Source organism: Miniopterus natalensis, chromosome 15 (assembly GCF_054644295.1).
Source record: "Miniopterus natalensis isolate mMinNat1 chromosome 15, mMinNat1.hap1, whole genome shotgun sequence".
NCBI lineage: Eukaryota > Metazoa > Chordata > Mammalia > Chiroptera > Miniopteridae > Miniopterus > Miniopterus natalensis.
In genome coordinates, this window is record NC_142095.1 from 43,919,749 (window position 1) to 43,944,510 (window position 24,762).

At 40.0% G+C, this 24,762-nt stretch overlaps 1 protein-coding gene across 2 annotated transcripts in view; it reads left to right on the forward strand.

Moving 5' to 3' along the window:
- The window catches only part of PTPRG (protein tyrosine phosphatase receptor type G), a 637,170-nt gene extending 614,660 nt beyond the window's left edge, over positions 1 to 22,510 (forward strand). For both annotated transcript variants that reach the window (XM_016223094.2, XM_087825063.1), the window contains 10 exons: positions 810 to 982; positions 2,320 to 2,455; positions 3,044 to 3,190; positions 4,970 to 5,063; positions 5,870 to 5,946; positions 6,447 to 6,575; positions 9,615 to 9,761; positions 10,391 to 10,533; positions 21,537 to 21,672; positions 22,231 to 22,510. In XM_016223094.2, coding sequence (XP_016078580.2) covers positions 810 to 982; positions 2,320 to 2,455; positions 3,044 to 3,190; positions 4,970 to 5,063; positions 5,870 to 5,946; positions 6,447 to 6,575; positions 9,615 to 9,761; positions 10,391 to 10,533; positions 21,537 to 21,672; positions 22,231 to 22,377 — 1,329 coding nt within the window. In that variant the 3' untranslated portion in view covers positions 22,378 to 22,510. The remainder of the gene's footprint in view (positions 1 to 809; positions 983 to 2,319; positions 2,456 to 3,043; positions 3,191 to 4,969; positions 5,064 to 5,869; positions 5,947 to 6,446; positions 6,576 to 9,614; positions 9,762 to 10,390; positions 10,534 to 21,536; positions 21,673 to 22,230) is intronic.
- Positions 22,511 to 24,762: the final 2,252 nt, after the last annotated feature.

Below are 24,762 nucleotides of genomic sequence, written 5' to 3' on the forward strand. Positions count from 1 at the left end.
CGGAGGAAGCACATAGGAACCTTAGGTGCTTTGCACATGGTAAGAGGGTAAGGTAGTAACTGAAAATGAGAGAGAGGAAAATGAGAGTTCAGAGATCAAGAAATCAGAGCCAGCAGGGCCTCTGTAGCACCGGGCCAAGCACCCGACAGGCTTCAGTGTAGATTTATGAACGGCCCCGAGTCATCACACACTTTAGTTCTTAGATGTGTATAAGAAAAGAGGTTATCACAGCAAGTGATCTGTTTGGGGAAATTTTTCATCTAAAGTAGTTAAAATGTGAAAAGTTCAGCCACTTAAAGGAAGACGACTCTGAAAAATTCATTTATACAAGTGATCAATTTATTTTTGGCTCCGACTCTAGAGATTGAGACTCAGGTGTCACTTAGGGTCTTCCCCGCCCTTCAGGAGAACACTCAGCAGGAGCCAGCACATGGGCTCCTGAAAAGCCTGCCTGGGCATTGGAGGGGGAATGGGGGTCATGGCCCACAGGTAGTGGAAAGCAAAGCACGGGGGCAGGAAGTGGGGGCTTGGTGGGCAAATAGTGCTTTATATGGTTCCAGATCCAAAAACCAGATTTTAAACATTCGTTCTTGGTACAATCCTAAACCATTTTCTCTCCTAAGAGAGGTCTGATACTTCTCGGCCAGCTGGGAAAAACCTCTCCATTTATGGCATGAGGTGACCACAGAGAGGAAATAAGCTCGCCCAGAAACAGCAATGAGGGCGAGAGAGGTCCTGTTTCCCCACATGCCAGCCTTTTCATCCAGAATGCTCACGCTCAGTGTAGCATTTTTTCACGTTCCTCCTAGGGTCAGAAGGGGAATCCCAAGGGCCGGCAGAATGAAAGGGTGGTGATCCAGTACCACTACACGCAGTGGCCCGACATGGGCGTCCCCGAGTACGCCCTCCCGGTCCTGACCTTCGTGAGGAGATCCTCGGCCGCCCGCACGCCCGAAATGGGCCCCGTGTTGGTGCACTGCAGGTAGGGCCGCCTCTTTCCTTGTTCCTGCCAGATTCTGCATGCGGTATGCGGGGCGTGGCCTTGTGGATCTAGGCCCCTGTGGCCCTGTCACTGTTTTGTATGATTTAGAAATTGAGCCTTCCATTCACAATGGAACTTACTGGGACCAGTAAGACCTGTTACGTAAAATAACTATATTCCCATGATACTGAGAAACCATCTGCTGCTTTTGAGGTTAAAACAAAATCTACTCTTAGAGGATAAATCTCTAGTTTTTATAACATTGTCTTCTTAAAATCTCCATTGTGTATAGGGAAATTGCAGGCTGCTTATATGTAAAAATCTGATCTTAAACACAAGTTTAGAGCTTTCGAGTTTTTGTATATGGCTTTTCTTGTGGGTTCCTTGAAGTAATAATTACAGTGTGTATGAAAGGATTTTCAAAATGTGGACACATGCTATATAAACTTTTTAAAATCACTGGGAAAGTCTGTAAAGCCATTTTCTCTCAGCTACCTGGAACAACCTTAGCTGGCTGTTTAAAAACTGCTTTCATTGAGTTTTGTTCGTAATTGTATTCTTGGTCTGGTCTTTTCCACTCTGGTGTTCAAACGGATGTTGCCTGTTCTGTGGTTTAGATCACAGAGGTGCACAGCATTTTCTTAGGTCACAATTTCTGCAAAGGACCCTATCTTCTGTTTACAATCCCATGAGAACTCTGCATGTTTGCTAACCCAGTTAGGAATCACTAACAGAGATAAGTGTCTGTCAAAGGGCTTGGGTATCGGGGACTTGCTGGGGTATCCTGCCAAAAGCAGCTTGCTGCACAGGACCACAGAACTTAGATCTTCCTATTTTTATTTAATAATGAAAAATGAGTAAGGCCAAATTTTCCAGATGTGACATTCTTATTCCATACCTGGATTATTAAAGGAAAGCACCCCTTTAATTAGGGACTTTCTAATACTGAGCAGACAGGGGCATTGGGCAAAAAGGGGATTTACTGAAAGGCACTCCCAGAATAGATGGGAGAGTTGGAGAACCATGCATATGCCGCAAAGAAAACCCCTGCACACTGCCTCAGCAGCCGCGGCTCTGCCATGGCACTGGCTGCTGCCCAGGAGGCTGGGAAAGCTGGTAGGTAACATTTTCCTGCAGCCCCATGGTATGAAGGCAGTCTTGGCTCCCCATCCACACTTGTGAAGTGGGCAGTGTCCTAAGAAGGTCTTTCGATGCTATCCAGGTTGAATAACCTGTTTGAACATCAGGGCTGTTTCTGCGCTCGTTAGCAGCTGAGATGGTAACCGCTCCAGTCCACAGTGCAGCAGGTACTAGTCGCATGTCCTCGTTTCTTCCAGCGCGGGCGTGGGCAGGACAGGCACCTACATTGTAATAGACAGCATGCTGCAGCAGATCAAAGACAAAAGCACAGTGAATGTCCTGGGGTTCCTGAAGCATATCAGGACACAGCGTAACTACCTCGTCCAGACTGAGGTAAGCAGAGGTTGCCAGGGCTCTCTGACACTCTGGCACCTTCTTTAACCAGAAATTGAATGATATTGAGGAGACCGATTCATTCTCTCAGGGCCTGAAAGAATTCACAGGTTTGTATTAGAAGTTATCCTTCCCATGATATTACTCTTGGGCTCACAGTTTTCCATTTCTGTGTGGCCCTTAAATTTGGAATTCTCAACAACTACACCAGCACTTATGTAGCCAGTACAGTTGGATCTAGGGCCGGGTTCGATGCTGTGGGGAATGAAAACTACATATATAGTATGTGAGAATGGTTCCACAGCCCTTCGTTGAACTCCCATTTCTCCACCGTGGGCTACGCTGAACCTGTCGTTTGGGGCATGGTATGGAATATAGAACTACACTCAGCACAGTCTCTACCCTAACATAAATTACTGGATAAGCTAAGTATTGGGGCAAACCACGTAGCTGTAAATGCTTGAAGGAATTCACCAGGGAGGGCCCTGTTGGGGGAAGAGCTCCTCAAAGGTAGATTTTAGGGATGAGATAGAGGTGACCACCCCTGCACAGCTCTCCTCAGTGACTGCCATATGCTGAACCTTTTAGGAGCAGTACATTTTCATCCACGATGCCTTGTTGGAAGCCATTCTTGGAAAGGAGACGGAAGTATCTTCAAATCAACTGCATAGCTATGTAAACAGCATCCTCATACCAGGAGTAGGAGGAAAGACACGACTGGAAAAACAATTCAAGGTAGTGCTTCGCATACATTTCTTTGATAAAAAAGCAAGGAAGTAAGAAACGCCTTGAGTTTGGTGTCACTTTTTTTTTGCATGAATGTATAGACTGAAATGGGTTACTATTCATACTCTTCAAACATAATGCAAAGAAATAGAGTTCCACCTCTGTGTATATTGTTGGTGTCCAAGTAGATATTGCAGGGCTGTATTTTCATCTGAACACACACATCAGCCCCCAACCACAATGACATCATACTCTGGAATCAGTCCTTACAGTCCAAAACATATCCTCTGCATTTTTTTTGAACCTATTTTACCCTTTTTAAGAATGGTTATTGTTGACATATTATCCCAAAAAAAAATAAAGCAATTTGAAGACTGTCCTAGCAGATAACTTTTCCTAAATCTTTATTCTTTTTCTTTGATAGGGGTACGAAGTTGAAAGGCAGTAACTCTGAAAAGAGAGACTATACGGGCTATTAAAGTAATTAAGATCAGAAAAGCTGAGTTATCTATTACAGCTTGTAAAAGTCTGTCTATCTAACCACTAAGTGCTTTTCTTTTCCTTAGTCTCTCAGTCTTAAATTTCTATTTTTTCGCACATTGTTCTGTAATTTCTCATTTTGTATCAAGGTGGAAAGAATGAGATGAATCTGTACAGTTTTAGTTTTCGTGGTAAAACTTTCCATAGACTCTGAAACCTTCATTTGAATGCCCCCTGAAGAAATGAGACAGCCAAGAGAATAATAGCAAGTGATATGAGTGAAGATTAATTTCACTGAGTTCAGTCCTAACAATTTCATATTTCTAATTCTCTTTCCATGACGCCCATACTACTCTAAAATCCATTTGAGCTAATTAGTGTCTAATTGTAAATGTTTAAAATAAGTTCTTAAAAAATAATTAAGTACCAGCATTTCTTCAATGCTGCCTTTTCTATAATCTTTTACACATACTTTTTTTTTTAATTCATTGACGAAATCAGTTCATTCCATTAGGAACCGGGTAATTGGTCCTTTTACAGACACCACTTTAGAAGGAAAAGACCAAGAATCAGAAACTTACTACCTACACCCAGGGCCTTTGACATCCGAACTAAGGCACCTGGAGGAGACCGTTCCCACTCGATTAAGATGGACCCAAACGTATAAATACATAAGTCGGTTCAACCACTTTGGTTATTCTTCCTGTTTATAGAATTGACAAACTACTGGGCTCATGATTTATAACATCCTTAGAAGAATGTCAGTTCCGTTCAACATTGATTTACTGAGAACTTAGTCAATTCTTTAAGACACATGGTTAGCGCTTAGTACCATGAAGCAGTGTTTTCCAGCGCAGCTCTTGTGCCTGAGGAATTCCAAGAAAAATTTTCACAAAAGCAGTGCCATCAACGGGAAAATCTACCTTCATTCAGTAAATATTTACTTACCTAGTACCTCTCACAAAGAAGCCAAACAGCTGACAGAAGGAGTAAGACGAGCATACAGATAACCAAGATAACAGAGAAATACCACTAGTGAGAGAAAATATTCTCTGGGCTATAAAATTGTCTTTATTCCTCAGTAATCTGATTACTGATATTTTTTCTAAGATCAAGCACATGCTATCAATTATACCCTTTTGGTTGGTTGGTTTATTGTTTTTTTCTACCTTTATTGATATATAACACTATATAAGTTCAAGGTGTACAAGGTAATGATCTGGTGAACGTATATATTGTGAAATGATAATCACAGCATGTCCACAACTCTACCTTTGGATGAAGACTGAAATGTTGTTTTTCTTTCAGCTGGTCACACAGTGTAATGCAAAATACGTGGAGTGCTTTAGTGCTCAGAAAGAGTGTAACAAAGAAAAGAACAGAAACTCTTCAGTCGTGCCATGTAAGACCTTAAAATCAGTTTGGATGAGTGTGTTAGTATCTTTTTCACTGAATGTTATGTATCACTTAACTTTTTCTGTGGTAGTGGCTGCCCCATTATGTATGCGCAGGACCGCAAAGGCTGCTCAATCTCAGAGGGCTGTCACTGCCGCATGACATGAAATTCAGTTTCAGTCCCCCTCAAAATTCAAGAGCCAGGTTACTTCTAGCATATCTTAACTACAGAAAAGTCAAGTCGTATCCGTTATCACTGCGGCATTAACACTACTTTAAAACTTGGATTCCCAGGTTAATCTGTACAATGGTAACAATACCAATGAAGGACTGTGGCCTTTGTACAGTAACTGGGGACACAGCTGAGGATACTGTGTGTGTGCCGTGGACACAGGCATGGGTGATCACTGGAGAGATGATCTCTACTGGGAAAAGCCGTCATGTTTTAAGCCCTTATGAGGAGAAAGATATGGATAAGGGCATGGCAGAAGGGTAAAGTAAGATAGTGGTGCAATCGTAGGAAGATCAAACCAGAGTCAGCTTTACCTGAAACCCTGTCACCTCTGCTCAGAGTGTTAGTGATCGCTGTGAGTAAGCTGTGTTCCTCCACTGCCTGGGTCCTGGGATGTGTGGTAGAATTTCATTTTACATTCCGCCTGAGCCAATAACATTTTAGCTTCGTTAAAAATATAGGTACATTTTAAAAAGAAAGGGGAGCCAAGGGATGTATTACTCACTAGGTAAATTTCAGGAAGCATGTTGGTTCCAGGTGTGTAATAGGCAAATGTGGTGTTTTGTTTTTCCATGTGACAGCTGAGCGTGCTCGAGTGGGTCTTGCACCGTTGCCTGGAATGAAAGGAACAGATTACATTAATGCTTCTTATATCATGGTGAGAGTCAATGGTTAATTATAAATAAAGTCAATTAAAGTGAAAGGTGCTAAAGAGCAGATACCACTTATATGACTGATTTCATTTTTCAAAGGATTTCTCAATATGTAGTATCAAAATTATAGAGATTTCCCTGTCTTGGAGCCTGTAACAAAAGACACCTAATTATTGGGAGTACAAAAATGCTTACATTAAGAAAACCGCTTGTTAAGGAATTAATTTTATTGTTAATTTCACCCATCTAGTCTTGGAGTAAATGTTGAAATTACTGTTAAGTAAAAACAGCAAGGGTAACTAGAAGTGAATTGCACATGGAGAGAAAATTGTCTACACGTGCTAGCAGAAGTGCATCTAAAAATTAGCCAAATGCACTGAAATGCCTTTTTCATTTATTTCAGTACGGTCTAAACAATGCTGTCTTACTTCATGAATATGTTTTACTACTGCAAAGTTAGAATAAAACACTCATAATCAATGGTTGGTTGTCTTCCTAACTGAAGGGCTATTATAGGAGCAACGAATTTATTATAACCCAGCATCCTCTGCCACACACCACGAAGGATTTCTGGCGAATGATTTGGGATCACAACGCACAGATCATCGTCATGCTGCCAGACAACCAGAGCTTGGTGAGTGTCAAGCACATCGCTCTATCTTAATGAGCCGGGGAAGCCATACGTATAAGTTACTTTGAGACCTTGCCACAGGGCTGTCTAGAGTGTCTGTGGCTGCTGGGGAGGGTGTTCAGACCTCTCATCTTTAAGTCTGTACAGATTCCCCTTGTAGACTCAGGTACTCGATTCTCTAATGCTGGTGATATCACCCCTCAGTGATACTGTGCATGGCAATGCGGTAGGTGGTTTTGAGAAAGGTCCTTTTACTAACCTCATTAATGTATATCCTTTACCTGACCTCTTAGTTGCTATATGTCACTTTTGAAAAAAATAGCAGCTAACATTTGAGAATGTAACTATTAATTACTCAATCTGTATTTTTTCCTTTTTATTGAACTTATTGGGGAGACACTAGTTACTCTAGCGTATTAGTTCTTTTACAATTGTATGGCATAGGTACTCCTAATCTCATTTAATAGCTGGGGAAACTGAGGGAAATTACTTCTCCCCTGCCATAGATAAGTCATATACATTACAGAGAAGGAGATAAGGAAAGGCTATTTTGTTCCCACTTAAAGGTATTTTTTAAGAACTTGACTAAGCTGCCATCTCTTTCTCTTCCCTTTCACCTTCCCTACTGAGCTCTCTAAACATAGAAGGGTCAGCAGGGTTATAAAAGGAACCTTAAATGTTTCTGCTTAGATCTGTTTCAGAATTAATTGGATTCAAAAGTTACTGTAAGGACATATAAGCACATGAAGTTAAAACAAAAACACAGAGGATCTGCCTCTGCAAGTGTCAGATTAGTGTGGTTTTTAATCAGGAAGGAACAGCGTGGGATTGAACCCTGAGTCTTGGTGACATGCATTTGACTGTGTGCCCAGTCAGTAGGAACTTCACTGTCGCATTTTGCTCCAGCTTCAGAATACCAAGGCTGCTTCTGCATGAGAGAGTGGCAACAAAGTTGAGAATCTGAAGCTGAAAACTGGAGTGTAAATTTTCAAATTAGCTGGCAGGAGGGGGTCTGTTCTCTTGGCATGTGGAATTTGGAGGCATTTAGGGTTGTTAAAACGTTCACTTGTTGGATGAGTTAGTATTTTGTTATTGTTTTAGGACAGTCACCAAAAGCATCTACCCACAAGCTCATTGGTTTGGGAGGGGGGCTACGGAGAGACTGGACCAAATGAGTGGAGACATGGTCAGCAGACAGTGAGGATACAGGAACTGCCCTGGACCACATCATCACAGCACTGCTGAGGTCTGGGGGGGTGCACCCTCAGCTCCAGGGTCGAAAGATTCATTTATTGAGGTTTTTCCTAGAAATAATGTCCCCCAATTTCTGTGTTTGCTTTATTGGTTATTACTACTTCATGAGACCACAATTCTGTGAAAAGGCCAAAAGTCAAAAGTCACTGGTTCCTAATTCAGAAAGCATTGTTAGAAGTGCATAGACATCTTTGACCTATACAAATGTATTTGTCAGCAAAGTAAGCATGAGGCCAGAGTGCCTACTGAATTAAGTAGCAGCATTTATTTTCCTTTGTCGTTCAAGGTGATCACTTATTCCCTAGTTCATTACCTGCAGTCAGAAGTTTCCCTCTGCCTTTCTTCCACCATAACTAAATTTCTTTGGCAGTCTTCAGACCAACTCGGTAACTTCCTATTCGTGTTACCATCATGAAAGTTCTGAGACCATAAGCGTCATCATTCCCACTTTGCAGCCGTGGAGTGGAGGCTCAGGTAGAGTGATTTATTCAGGATCACACCCAACCCTAAATCCTATGCTTAATCTGTGCATATTGTTTAACGATGGCCCTGTCCATCATTAATGACCTTGTTTTTAATATCTGTTAAAAAGACCCTACTTCCATTTCCTTGGACAAAATGAATTAAAGCACGTGACAGTTACAGACTTCTTTTGTAAAGCCTAAACCCAATCGCTAATCTGCCTCCCCTTATGCCGAGCTTTAAAAATAAAAATGTCCTTGGCAATAGCTGTATCGAAACTTGAAAGGGTGATAAGTCTTATTGGACTCTTGGCTCATTCCTAATGCAACATTGTAAGATTAAACAAAACCCTCTTTGTTTTGAACACTGTTCAGAATTATTTCTGACTTCGCTGGTAGTAGCTTAGATTTTCAGGAAAATGCCCATAGAAACTTATAAATTACAGGCAAACTTTACTTTGCCATTTGAACTGATAGAAAAGGGAGGGCTTATTGTCAAAATAATTTTATTTCTCACAAAGTCTCCAACCTATGCAACAATTAACTCTTTTTAGGCCTCCAAAGTTTTCAGGGATAGGATTCAAGTACCAAGCCTGAATATTTACTTTTAATTTTAAAATAGATGAACATTTTAAAGCTTCCTGATTCAAGGCTAAAAGACTTTGTGTTATCCCCTCTTGACACCTAACATCGACATACTTTCTTTTAAAGAACAATATACTTACAGCCAACATGCTTATTTATGCGCAACCTCTTTCCCTTACCATCTATCAGTGTGATTTTAGACAACTTACAGACGTCTCTGAGTCTCAGTACTCGCATCTGCATGGACAGATGATAAAAATCCCTTACCTCAGTAATATGTTGTAAAAATTAAATAACAGATGTTATGAAAGTCCTTTTGCAAAATGCCAATCAACTGTAGAACTGTTATTAACATAATCCATAGGAAGTAACAATTAGCATGTCTTAGTTGCTTAAGCAATTGTGAATAGCTTAGAATTAACTGACCTAAATCTGGTCGTCTTTTCCATGACAATTACATTATAAAGCACTTCTCAACTGTGGGTAATGCATCCCCCATAGATGCATTTTGGCTGTTACAGTGACATAGGTAAGAAGTGCTAGAAATGGTTATTATCACGTATGTTTTACAATAGAATGCAATAAATAACCAATCAACTTGGCATGATTAGGTGAGGATATAATTCTATGAGCCCAATTTAAAAGACGACTTGAGAGGTATGGCAAACATAAGAAATCATTTTGCAAGAAATTCATAAATAAATGGTTGACAGCACTGCGGAGGGCTTTTTTGTTCCCATAGGCAGAAGATGAGTTTGTGTACTGGCCAAGTCGAGAAGAATCCATGAACTGTGAGGCCTTTACCGTCACCCTTATCAGCAAAGACAGACTGTGCCTCTCTAATGAAGAACAAATTATCATCCATGACTTTATTCTGGAAGCTACACAGGTAACCTAACCCTCAGTTCCTGAGTAACAGCTGTATCTGGGCCCCAGATCGCCCTAAGTATGTGATATTGAAGTAATTCACCTTCAGGCCAGCCCAGGCACTCAAGTATGACTTAAGTTTAAGTATGTACACTTCACCTTTTTTCTGCCTTCCAATATTTGTTTTCCCAGCTGGATAGATGAAATGTAACCAGTTCCTCTGATTGAGCACACATACAAATAAGTCTGTTGACATAATTATAAAAAACAATATACCAGAGCTCAGTGTTTTCTTTGTCATCAGAACTGTAAAGCTTGCAGTGTTGCAGACATGGTAATATTAAGACGTTTGGGTTACACAGCATTTTGATGTGTAGTGACTGCCTTCTTATGGGGCAGGTAAGAGGGGAGCTGGCTTATATTGGTAATTGATCTTCTAACCCCTTTTTCTTTCATTTTAAAGATAAGAATTGTCACTTGAAATGTTTGCCTGAAAAAAATAGGATTCCACTATTCTGTCCTGAGCTGCTCATTTTTAAGGGCAGGCAGCTTCCCTGTACTTTCTTTCTTGCCGACTGCCCTGGCTTTCTCAGGAGCAAGCCCCAGCCATTGATGATAAAGTGAAATGAACTCTTGTTGTCTTGGCCGTAGGATGACTATGTCCTAGAAGTTCGGCACTTCCAGTGTCCCAAATGGCCCAACCCCGATGCTCCCATAAGCAGCACCTTTGAGCTTATCAACGTCATCAAGGAAGAGGCCTTAACCAGGGACGGCCCCACCATCGTCCACGACGAGTATGTACCTGCCTCTGAGGTTTCTGATTTGCATGTTTTCCTGCTGTGTTGCTCTGGCAGGGGAAAGGGAAGGCAGATTTTAGAACCTCTTCACTCTCTCACCTTGTGACTATCTGTCCTTTCGAATGTGCACCTGTGCAAGGTGGTGTGGTTCCATCTTCATTTTCATTTGTCAAGCTCTGCAGGGCCTCAGGTTTGCTGAGAGTGCATGCTCTAGAAAGGTGAAAGTCCCCTAGCTCAGCCTGGCAAAGTGGATCCGCCGCACACTTTCCGGGCTTTTCTGTTTCATAATAATCCCCCTGGATTAAACAGTTACACCTTCTACACTGAACTTCAGCAAACACTTATTAGGAAAGAAACCTTTTAAATATGGTTTAGTTGATCAGCAGTAAAAAAGTTAAACTACTAGAGCTCAGTGTTTTGAAGTTTGGAGTACTGTCTTTGGGATTTAAAGGTAAAGAATGCAAATCTCAGAGAACACACTGCTCCTGGCTCAGATTCTAAGGTACCAACCGTGTTCAAGCCCAGCCCCTTCCACTTTAATAAGAGGGAAGGGTCAGAGACAGACCTTCTGGTGTAAAGACATCTGGAATCAGCCTGTGCATCAGTTGCGCAGAACCCCGGAAACCTGTAGCCGGTATGGCCCGTTACACATCCTCACCTCTCTCTTAATTCCAAGGTAGCAAATTCTCAGCATCCATCATGTTCATTAAATTACCAATTACTCTAATAGCATAGGTATTTAATAAATTTGAAAGTAAAGCTTATTGCTGTCTTTTTTTTTTCTCTCCTTGAACTAATAATATCAGAGAGCACAGAGGTTTTCGGCCTAGCTCAGCACCTTAACCTCAGACACATAGTCTCTTCTGTTTGAAGTGGGCCCTGGTTCTGGCTGCTCTCACCGTTCTGTGGGCTCCCCTAGGAAACAGTGACTACTACAGATATTGGCCTGACAGACTAAGAATTAAGATTAGAAGAGCATTATGGTAGAAACTGCAGTTGAACGGTTAAATGGCACCCCAAATGAGGTCCCTGAAAATGTGAAAACCACCATCAGTGTATAAATAGCACACAGAGAGCCTCAGAATTACTGGGTAGTTGCTATTGGCTATGAAACTTTAGGGTAGGCAGTTATAGCATAAATTTAGGGCTGTTTTTAGAGGGTTCTTCCCCACTAAAGTGAATCATATCTTTAAATTACTGGGCCATTTACTTTTCCAGTTGTCATCCCAATCCCACAGACCACTTTCCCTGCAAATACCCTTTCCTCAGAGTGCCCTGTCACTCAACACGCGGTTCAAAAGGCTCTCTCTGAAACTGTCTAACTCATTTCAGAGGTGATAAAGTCATTAATAAACATCACATCCTCACCAGTGCCATTCCTATTCATCATACACTGTAACCACTTGTCCACATGCCTGGAGACCAGCAGTGGTAACTTACTCATCCCAGTCTCTGTAGGATGAAGCCCAGTGCTGGTGCCTAGTGGGTGCTGGGCAGTATTGGCATGAGTGGATACTGTGCTTCAGACTGTGAACTACAAATTTTAAGGCTACATACTCCTCCTTTCTAAGCCTTGTACCTTGTTTTTGTGGTGTTTGTCATGTTGCCTGCGTAAATTCTTCTGTGAACTATAAAACCAATTTACAAAGTTTTTTAAGCTCAAAATTAGAAGTGAGCAGACTTGGAGAGAAGACCTGAGTGCTTCCACTGTAAGTCCAAGTTTAACTTTTAGTGCACAGTCTTTGTGAGATCTCTTTGGTCTTCATAGAGATCTTTTAAACACCCACTTCAGGGTTCTCAGCTGTGTACCAGGTGGATGAAGTTTCTAAATAAATGATCTAAGGAACAATTCCTCAACAAAAAGTAAACTGATTCTATTTAAGGACAGGCACAGCTTAAAAGCAAACTGCTCTCTTCACAGCATCCTATATTCATCTGTTGAGGACAGTTCTGTTCAGAGGCTGATCTGTATCATTACTATCAAGTTTTAAAAATGGAGCCTATCTGTCTACAGAAGTTGGAAGATAGGCACAGTCTTGTGAGACAACAGAACAGGCCTTCACAAACAAAACAAAGAACAGTTTCCTGTGCAAATACTAATGTTCTTCACACTGGAGACATATCTGTCACCTGATTTCACCGAACGGTTCTCAAAGTGTGATCTAAGGACACCTGGTTGAGGGGTAGGGGAAGGAGTTTTCAAGGCCCCTCCAGTACATGGAAGAGCTCAAAACTATTTTCATGGTAATGCAGGCACTGTTTGCCTTGCTCAGACCTGCCGTGAGTGCTCAGTGTTCCACAGCTGTGTCGTTTCGGATGACACCCTCACTCTGATGGTTAGGGGAATATGTGTGCTTGCATGGTTTTGAATTTTAACAGTTTTCTCAGTTCTGATTTCTGATATTGATAGAGCCCAAATAAGCAAAAGCTCTCTGGAGGTTTTCAATAACTTCCTATTTTTAATTTGGTTCTAAGATAGTCTAGGAGATGCAGAAATATATGGAGTATGTTCTACATCAACTGCTGCAAAGGCACTAATTCATTGAATCCTCGAATGTGCCCCTCTAGGAGGGTACCTTTAGGATCCCTGCCTCACATATGGGAAAATAGGCCCTGTGTGCACATCTAGTTAGTGTCAGAGCCAGGACCAGCCACATGATTTGTGGGGTCCAGTGTAAAATGAAAATGTAGGAACATGTGCCCCAAAATTATTAAGAATATCCTGATGGCAACAGCAGAATACTAAACTTAAGTGCAGGACCCTTCTGCATAGGGGATCCAGCAAAGCTTGGGGGCCTTGCCACAGCCAAACCCAGACCCGTCTTAATTCCGCTGGTTTTCATAGTGAGCACTCCGTGCATGTCTGCCCTTTGGTCAGACTGCAGGATTTTCCTTCATTCACTGCAAAGTTTTAATTCCTTAGAGTCTCATGGAAGGCATTTGTATTGCCATTTTCCCCAGGACTGATATGTTTCCAAGCATTAACTCTGTTTTCCTTCTCACCCTAATAATGTCTGAGGGAGCTTCGCTTTCTTCACAGTGACAGGGTTCTAACTCTGGATGGCGTTCTTGGTTGTCATTTCAAAAAAGACGACTTAAAGGCAAAGCTATAGTTGTTGTGAGTAGTTATGTGAAATAGTTAAATGATTCAATGGGCATGTAAATATTATACACACTGACTGTAGGAGGAATCCCAGTGTGTTTTAAAATGTGTGTAGGCAGAACACTTAAAAACACTGCATTGGTATCTTAAAGGGCTTTCATATCTTCTAGGATTTATTTGTGGCATAGGCAGGGAAAGGCGAAGGTATGTTTCATTTTTTTTCTTAACAGCACTAGTTAAACGAGCATTGCTTTCGAGGAAGTGCAAACGAACTATCCAAGAGAGGACTTTATACACTATTCTTATTTATCTAGCTTATGAATGACCTGTGTCACTTCTTACCAAGGCTCTGTAATTTTAAGACAGATCGGTGAAACTTGCAAACACATTCTTGACTCCTACTTAATTCCCAAACTGCTAAAAAAGAACAGCCTTTCTCTGTCTTTATTCTTTCATATTCATGCTTGGTTTATAGAAGATACTTCAGAAGGTCTGTGCATTTGAGTTGACTTAGTTTGTCTTCATGTGCAGATACTTCCTTTATTTAGGTTCTGATTTAAGAGTAGCTAAAAACAGGGGAGGCCAGACTCATTCCACATGGCCTGCACACTACATGATAAATAACATCTGACTTTTCTACCTGAATGGCTGTGCACAGCTTTAATAAAGAGCTAAGGAAGAGGGGGAAAGATCCTGAGTCTAACAACTTCTCTAAAATAGACTAGCAAAGGTTAAGTTCTCCCCCTCCTGGAAAACATGCTAAAATGAGGCGGTAAACTCAGCACAACTTAGCATCTGAGGAAAGAGCAAACATAACAGGATTTCAAAATATGCTCAGAGATCTGAAGGAAGACTGTGAAATGAATTAAAAACATGTGTTGTGTATCAGAAACAAATTAGAGCCTAAGAAATAGAAAAAGAAGACATGTGCCGGTAGTAGGATGGACAAAGCTGAAATAAAACTGGGATATAGAAGCTGGATACAGATGTTTTAACAAATGTCTAAGAGATGATGCCAGGGAGAGATTCAAGAGGAAGAAATAATGGCTGAGGTTTTCCGAGAACTGAATAAAGAGAAGTTCTGCCCGGCCGGCGTGGCTCAGCAGTTGAGCATCGACCTAGGATCCAGGAGATCACGGTTCAATTTCCGGTCAGGGCACATGCCCGGGTTGCGGGCTCGATCCCATGCGGCATGTGCAGGAGGCAGCCGATCAATGACTCATCATTGATGTTTCTCTCCCTTCCTCTCTCTGAAATCAATAAAGACATTTAAAATACATTCTTAAACTGAACGACCAGGATACATTGGGACAATAACATTCAGAGATTTGAATACCACAATTAACAAGGCTAATCTAATAGTGATACATAAAAGTATGCACCTGAGAGACTGTTGAGAGACCGTATAGTCTCTTCAGATAAAGATGATTTAGATAAACTGACCATAAATGGAATTTCAATAATTTCAAAAAAACTGATACCATACAATTCCATATTTTTAATATTAAAAACCAACAATGAAATGAGAGCCCAAATCATGAGACACTGAAGTCCTTATATCTAGAATTACTTATAGATAATTCATGGGTTAAAGAGGAATTGAGAATAGAAATTACAAAATACTTAAAACTAAATGATGATGAAGGCACTGCATTGCCAAACTACACTGAGAAAAACAATTCTAGCCTAAGCTGTATCTATTGCAGAAAAGATTAAAAATAAACTAATGTTTCAACTCAAGAAACCAGGAAAAAAATAAATTCAAAAAAAGTACAAAGAATTAAAAGATAAAAGCTAACAGTAATGAAATGGGGGCAGGGAGGAGGTAGTAAGTCTAACGAAAGATACAACTTTGAAAAATGGTGGGAAAAAATCTACCATTTATCTGTAGTTACATCAAAACATTTGAGAATTATCAGTATTCTTAGGTGTGATGATGTTTATTTTTTCAAATCCTTATCTTTTAGAGTTTTATAACAAAATATTGATGAATAAAATACTTGGGATTTGCTTCAGAGTACTTGGGGAAGTAGAGATGAAACAAGATTGCCCTTGAGCTGATGGTGGTTGTAATTTATCAATGACTACATGAGGGTTACTGTACTATTGTACTTTTGTGTTTGTTTGATATTTTCTATAATAAAAGGTTAAAAAATAGAAATATTTTAAAGGACATAAAATAAGTATTTGAAACTACTTATACTAGTAAATTTTAACCCTCAATCAGAAGCATAAAAAGCGATACTCTTTGAACATATGGTAGACATGCTGTCTCTGTCCAGAGCCATTTACGTCTATCAGCTCAAATATAGGCTCTGGTCATGAGCTCTGAGACTGTCCAGTTCACCTGAATGTGCCTTGTTTCTTCAACCTCAAAATGGGTAATAGTAGTACCTAGACCATAAGTTATTATGAAGATTGAGTTGATGCATGTAAAATATCTAAAAGAGAGCCTAGCAACATCGTAAGAGCACACCACGTATTAGTGATTACTAAGAGCTGAATATGAGTTCTCAAAACTGTTAAGGCCACTAAGTTCTCACAGGCTGCTGCATTTGAACAAAAAACCCACAGAGAGCAGATTTAATGTTAATTTGATTTTTAAAGAAGAAAAAGGGAGGGTGGCTAGCACCAGAGTGCAAAAGTATAGGACAATCTTACTCGTTAGAATATAGATACAGAAGTCTAAATACTATAAAATAAAACCCAGTGTGTTATATTAAAGGAACTATACATCATGAAAAAGTAAGCTTGATCCTGGGAATGTAAAGCTGGTTAAACATTACCAAAAAGCTCTCAGTGAATTCAGAACATTATTTAAAGGAATTTCCAAAAACTTAATAGATGTTGAAAAGCATAAAATAGCACCTATTCATATTCCCCCTCCCCCCAAAAAAACTCAGCAAAGTATAAAGCATCCTCTTTAACTTGATCAATGGTATTTATCAGAAACCTATAACATTTTTGTTTAATATTAAAAACTTAGAAGCTTTACCATTAAGAATACAATGTGATGCATTCTTGTAGTGCTAGGATTCAAAGCTATCAAGTCCCAGCAAGCACAGTAAAGCAAAGATGTAAGAAGTATAAAAGTTGAAAAGACACAAAACTGGCATGACCGGCAGGTAAAGATGTAGCAGACTTCCTAGAGAAACCGCAGATTATTAGAATTTAAAGAGTTCTGCTGTGTGGCTGGATCCAAGGTCACCAAGTGAAAATCAACTTTCTATTAGCTGAAACCAAGCAGGAAATACCATGAGTCCATTCTTAGTAACAAACTCGAAAGTCCCTAGGAGTTAACCCAGAATGCAGTTAGTCAAGACTATGAAGAAAACTCTAAACTCTAATCGAAAGCCACGCAAGACCTGAATAAATGGAGAAAAGACATGTTCATGAAGACACTCAAGATGTCCATCTCCGCAGATAGATATAGTCCATGCCACCCGACCAAGGTAAGAAAATGTTTTGTCTTCCTTGACAATCCAGTTTAAAAATTAATATGAAATGGGATGGGATGTAAGGGTATTTGGAAAAGAGTGTACAAGTGAAAAATGAAAAATAATAATATATATTTGAAGCACTAGAGACAATATGAAATAAATGTAGAGACAGCCAAAACTAGCATGGAATCTTGCTTGATCAGATATCAAGACATTAAAAACCTATATAAAACAAATGTGGGAAAATTAAAAAGTGGACAAACCAATTGAAAGGCAGAAAGAGTTCAGGAACAGGCCTGCATACATGAGGACTTAGTAAATGATAAAAGGCAGCTCAAGTCAACGAGAAAAGATGAGACTATTCAATAAAAAATGCAGGAGCAGCCCTGACTGGGTGACTCAGTTGCTTAGAGCATTGCCCCCTGTACACCAAAAAGGGCACATACCTAAGTTGCAGGTTTGATCCCCAGTCTGGGCACTTATGGGAGTCAACCAATTGATGTTTCTCTCTCTCTCACTTTCCCTTCCTTTCTCCCTAAAAAGTCAACGAAAACATATCTGTGGGTGAGGATTTTTTTAAAAATACTGGAGCAATTGGTTACCCATTCGAAAAATAACTAAAATCAGACCTTACATCAAAACGAGAATAAAATTCAGATGAATTCATTAAATGTAAAACAATAAAATGAGAACCATGTAAAATACTGAGCTAGAGAAAGCATTCTCAAACAAGATTCCAAAAAGCCAAATATGACAGTTTGATAAACCTGTTTATATCTAAACTATACTTCAGTACAACAAAAACAACCACAAACAATGAAGAGAAACTAGAGATTGGAAAACAAATACTTGCACCATATGCTGTATAGGTAACATAAAATAGCTTTTATTAATCCATTTAAAAGAGACAAATCTAATAGAAAAATGTCCAAAGTATATTAATAGTTTTAGGAGAGGAAATACAGATGGTCAATAAGCAAAAAGATATTCAACTTCCCTGATAATCAAGAAATGCAAATTAAAACAACAGTAAGATACAGTATTTTTCACCCACCAGCTTGGCAAAAGCATTTAACTTCAAAATGATAAGGAAAGCCCTGGCTGCTGTTGCTCAGTGGTCAGAGCGTCAGCCTGTGCATCAAAGGATCTTAGGCTTGATTCCTGGTCAAGGGCACGTATGTGGGTTGCAGGTTCAAACCCTGGATTCCAGCATTCAGTAGGCAACTAATTGATGTGTCTCTCTCTCCCTCCACACTCTAAAAATCAATGGAGAAAAGGAAACTAAAAAGACAATACCACTTACCATTGCAACTAAAAAAAATAAGATACCTTGGAATAAATTTAACCAAGGATGTAAAACACCTGTACTCAGAAAACTACAGGACACTGAAAAAAGAAATAGAAGAAGATATAAACAATGGAAGAATATACCATGTTCATGGATTGGAAGAATACTACCCAAAGCAATCTAGAGATTCAATGCAATTCCTATTAAAATACCAACAGCATATTTCACAGAGCTGGAACAAATATTCCAAAAATTTATATGGAACCAAAAAAGACGCCAAAGAGCCACAGCCATCTTGAGAAAGAAGAACAGAGTTGGAGGAATCACTTTACTGGATATCAAACTTTACAAAGCCATTGTAATCAAAACAGCCTGGTATTGGTACAACACACATATAGAACAGTGACCCCAGAAATAGACCCACACCATTATGGTCAGTTAATATTTGATAAAGGAGGCAAGAGCATACAATGGAATAAAGACAATTTCTTCAATAAATGGCGCTGGGAAAATTGGACAGGTTCATGCAAAAAAAAAAATGAAACTAGATCACCAACTTACTCCATACACAAGAATAAATTCAAAATGGATAAAAGACTTAAATGTAAGTCGCAAAACCATAAAAACCCTGAAAGAAAACATAGGCAGTAAAGTCACAGACATCTCACATAGTGGAATTTTCACTGATACATCTCCTAGGGCAAGAGAAACAAAGGACAAAATAAACAAATGGGACTACATCAAACTAAAAAGCTTCTGCACAGCAAAAGAAATCCGCCTCAAAATACAAAGGAACCCCACAGTATAAGACAACGTATTTGCCAAGGATGCATCTGTTAAGGGGCTAATTTGCAAAGTGTACGAAGAACTCATACAACTCAACAAGAGAGACAAAAAATCCAATTAAAAAAATGGGCAAAGGACCGAAATAGACACTTCTCCAAAGAGGATATATAGATGGCCAAGAGACATACGAGAAAGTGCTCATTGCCCGGCCGGCCCTGGCTCAGCGGTTGAGTGTGGACCTGGGATCCAGGCGATCGGGGTTCGATTCTCGGTCAGGGCACATGCCCGGGTTGCGGGCTCGATCAATGACTCTCTCATCATTGATGTTTCTATCTCTCCCTCTCCTTTCCTCTCTCTGAAATCAATAAAGATATTTTTTTTTTTTTTAAAAAAAGTGCTCATCATCGATAATCATCAAAGAGATGCAAATTAAAACCACAATGAGATATCACTTCACACCTGTCAGGATGGCTACCATCAACAAATGACACATGCTGGCGAGGATATGGAGAAAGGGGAACCCTAGTACACTGCTGGTGGGAATGCAAGCTGATGCAGCCACTATGGAGGTTCCTCAAAAAATTAAAAATGGAACTGCCATTTGACCCAGTGATCCCACTTCTAGGAATATATCCTAAGAATCCTGAAACACCAACCAGAAAGAATATATGCACCCCTATGTTCATAGTACAATTTACAATAGCTAAGATCTGGAAACAGCCCAAGTGCCCATCAGTAGATGAGTGGATAAAAGAGCTGTGGGACATTTACACCATGGAATACTATGCAGCTATAAAAATGGATCTTTTATCCTTTGGGACAGTATGGAGGGACCTGGAGAATATTATGCTAAGCGAAATAAGCCAGGAAGAGAAAGACAAATATCACATGATCTCACTTCTAAAGAACGTAATAAACTGATGAACAAAACAGATTTAGTGACATTGAAGCATGGAACAGACTGACGAATCTCTGAGGGAAGGTGGGGGTGGGTAGGGAGAGATTGACCAAAGAAGTTATATGCATATATGCATAAACCAAGGACACAGACAATGGTGTCGTGAGGGACTGAGGTGGGGGGTAGAAGGAGTCAATGGGGAAAAAGGGACATCTGTAATATTTTGAACAATTAAAAAAAAATCAATGGAGAAAATACCCTCAGGTGAGGGTTAACCAATAAATAAATAAATAAAATTATGAGGAAAAACAAATATTTTCATGCTGGGAGGAGTATAAACAGGTAACAGCCACCTGGGAGAGAAATATGGCAATATGTTTAAAACTAAAACAGGCAAACCTGTGACCCAACTCTTCTACACATGGCACCTCTTCTAATGCGCACAAGGTACATAACCTAAACATCCATCTGTAGAAAGTAGAGTGAGTGTACTATGCCTGTGGATGAAATAATGAGCTGGATAGAAATGCACTGCCATTCCTACATCTGGAAGGCTGCATCTAAAATTACAACAGTTTTTCTCTCTGACTAGTTTACCTCTAAAGTCAGGGTGGTGGTTAGGGAGACATTGGTCTTATTTGTCTTAAAGATGTAAAACATCTGTAATGTTTTAATTTCATGTAAGAATAATTCAGAAACTGCATACTTAATAGTTTTTAACAGGACAATAGGCACAGGGTATCTGAGTTCTAGTCTCACTTGTACCAGAAATGCCACCTTGAACAATTTTATTTAATCCCTCTGTTTTCTCTTCATCAATGTGGAAACTGCCATCATGGGTTTCTGTAAAAATGGAGCTGCCATCCTGGTCTGATGAAAAAGTCTTCCTCTTCTAAGCCTCCCCCCCCCCCCACTTTTGGTAAAGCAAAGAGAACCATATTTTTCCAAGAATTTTATAAAAGGTGCCCTCATTTAGAAAGTTTAGTGCCAAAAATACTTACTTAATATGAAACTTGTTTTGAGAACACTCTGACTGCATTTGAGCAATATATTTCCATTTTTATTCCTACTTTGTAAGTTCAGTTTAGCTTTTTGGCATTGTTTAAAAAACATTCTTTAGACTTTCACCTTTCTACTTGTTCAATAGCCTTTAATTAAGGTTCTCATTATTGCTCTAAAATATCACCTAACTTGTCCTCACATCAGGTCTTCTCTCTCTCCCAAGTCTAATTTTGAACCTCTCGTTTCATCTTAAGTATCAAGCTAAGTATCTCATAAAACCAGCTTGAGAGATTTCACACTCATAAACAAATGTCATCTTCATCTAAAGATTTTACCTCCAAATTTCTTCCTCTGTCCGGTATTTCATTCATTTTTTGTGCTGTAGAATAAGTGTCAATACAATCTACTTAGCTTCTATGAAAATATATGAGGGTAATTTCAGTCCCTTAGTAAATCTGAAATAACATTTTTTTGTTCCCCAAGGTATGGAGCAGTTTCAGCAGGCATGCTGTGTGCCCTCACCACCCTGTCCCAGCAGCTAGAGAATGAGAATGCTGTGGATGTTTTCCAGGTTGCAAAAATGATCAATCTTATGAGGCCTGGAGTATTCACAGACATTGTAAGTACTCTGCTTATTTATGAGGCCTGTACAACATCAGCTGAAACTCAGGCTCACGCTGTGGAGCTGTAGTTCTGAGCTGGGGGTGATTTTGCCCCTCACCCCACCCCAGGGGGTGCTTGGCAATGTCTAGAGATTTCGCTGGTTGTCACACTGCAGTTGGAGAGAAGTACTCTGGCGTCTGTTGAGTCCAGGGATGCTGCTACACATCCTGCAGTGCATGAGACAGACTTTCCAAACAAAGAATCATCGGGCCTAGAGATCAACAGTACTGAGGTAGAGAGAGACTGTTTTCCTGGGTATAGCATTCTCTAGTTATAATTTGCAGATCTACTGTTCTCTTAATTTACTCTCCACATTGAGAATTAGTTCCAAGTTAACAGAAATCAAAAGGATGTGAAGCAGCATAGGTCTGGGTAGTAAAGGATTCACGTGGTTTTGTAGATGGCCTGTTTCTCTAGTATGCTGCTCACAGCTCCATTTATAATCAGCATTCCTACCTTAGATGAAATGACTAAGCTCTCCTCTGTCTCACAGCGTCTTCCTCTTGTGTTTCAGGAACAGTACCAGTTTGTCTACAAAGCAATGCTCAGCTTGGTCAGCACTAAGGAAAATGGAAACGGTCCCATGACAGTGGACAAAAATGGTGCTGTTCTCATTGCAGATGAGTCGGATCCTGCCGAGAGCATGGAATCTCTAGTGTGACTGGAATCCTGACAGGGCACTTAATTTGTAAAACTTCTGAAGACTGAGAACTTTTTCGAGGCCTTTTTTGCCAGACTCTAGGTTATACAATAACCCAGTTACTTTTTTACACTGATAAAAGTTTTGATATTTATTTTTTGCCATTTTATGTCTTAATGGTATCCTACTGAGCATTCGCACCTCTGTTCATTTCCCCCAGTGAAACGCAATTTACCTAGTTTGCACTGTCTGATCAGTGTTACTGCCTATAACCTAACCTGAAAGTGAACCCTGATGTGACATTCCGAAACAACATCCAGCTACTCTTTACTTCGGTACAGTGAAGGTCTTTGTATGACAGTGAATCTTGGTTCTGTTACTGTTGTTGCTAAAGCAGCTGCACTCTACTAGCAGGCAATGCTCTATTTCCCTCACTATTTCTTTAGACAGTGTTCATACTGTATGCCTTCTATATCTGAATGGAGTAGATGAGCACTGTTTTCTTTGAAAGAATAGCTGGTTATTGGGAGCTACCAAGAAGGTCTGTCAGCCTCATGGCCTTGAAACAGTTCCACTTATGATGGTGAAGACGTCCATTAAGAAATTAGAAGGTTTAAGAGTTGCTTCATGTGAACATCACTTATTAGTTACCAACTTATATTCATAGCTTAAAAAATGCCCAATTGTGTCAAAATAAAGGATATCTCTGTATTAGAGTTTTCTCGGTAGCTATGTGGACAGTGTGTGTTATTTCCATTTGACTCTCTGAAATAGCTCCACCCTAAAATCGGCTCTTTTACGATAGATGGCAATGTTTTACACAACTCAAGAACCCTCTAGAGACTCTCCATTAATGCTTCTTGGTTTATAATACCATACCTCATGGCAGGTGGAATAGGAACATTTTTGCAGGTGTGTAATTTTGAAACTAGTCCTCTAAAACCCCTATTACTCACATAGCAATCCAATAAAAACTACCTATAGAGTTAACATTCTTTTCTTTCCCTTTTTGCCAAATGTTTCATAATAAATCTCATAATTACGCACATTCTTCTCCTTAGGATTAGACTGAAAATACTGTATTAGCAAAAGCCTTAGGACCATCTAGACTCCCACACGTGAACAAATCAGATTTGGAGAGAGAAAATTCGAATCTTGTATAAAAGGTGTTATCTACATTTTCAAATAGTTTTTAAGAGAAAGAGATGGCTTTGTATGTTTCTGTGCAGTTTAGCCTCAAGACCAGACATACTTCAGTACAAGAGGCTGATGACCATCACACAGAGCCCAAGGTCCAGCCTCTGGAGCCACGGTCACCTCCAGTACGTAATGGGAAAGTTAGGAACGTTAATAAGGAATTAGAAAAGTGATCTACCTACTGCGATCTGTTTTTTCTACTGCTTATTTGCTTCTGAGGAACAACTTCTGTCAGGAGTAAAATCATGGCCATCAGGATCACCAGCAGAGCTAGACCTGTTAAGAGAAAAAAACCGCATTGAGTTATTTTTTATGTCAATAAACTTCAACAGAAAGTCCGCACTGGCTATTATCACACTATCTTGGTAGGCCTTAGATCAGTAATGAGAACCAGCACTGAGCTGCTACTTCTCTTGCATTGGCTTTCTGTGAGGACAGCACAAAGCCACTAAGCAGAGAGGCTACAGGCCGAACCCAGCAGTTCCAATGCACAGGCCCTGTCTGTGGGGTTTTCATGAACTACGTAACTTTCTAGGGCTACGTTAATCTCCCCTTTCTATCACATGGATTCACCAACATAGACTAGTCCACTGCTGACAAACTGTAGGCTAAGGCTTGAGGAAAGGAGTGAAAATGAGCAAAGTGTGCTCAATTGTATGTGCCAGGTGACTCAGACACCTTCACAGTCCCTCTGCCTCCATCAGAGGTGACATAAGGAAGTTCCATCTAACCCTTAAGAGAAAAGCTTGAATACTGGAGCACTACACCTTCCAGAAGGGAGTCCGGAAGGGAGAGGTTTCAGATCATGGCAAGAGCTAGGTCATTTTAATTGATTAAGTAGGTTGCTTTGGTTGTATAGAGTATTGATATGAGCTAATTCCAGTAGTTGGCACAGTGGACTTGACTTTCAGAAGTAATGTTCAAGTTGGGGTTCATGGCCCCTCAGTAATTTTTTTCTTAAAATAAAAGCAAGCATTGGTTAGAAGACACCCTGCAAAGTATTCCCTTCTGTGCTATTTGCAGACGTCTCAACTCATGGAATTGCATGCCCCCAACACAGTTCTGTGGGCTTCCCATATGGCCATCAGAATCATAATAAAAGAGACAGCTAGTAAACAGAATAGAAGCGTTACAAGGATGATTTAAAAGTTCTCTGTGAGCCAGCCATGTCTCCCCACAGGCTTAAACCAAAGTCTACAAATCCTGACC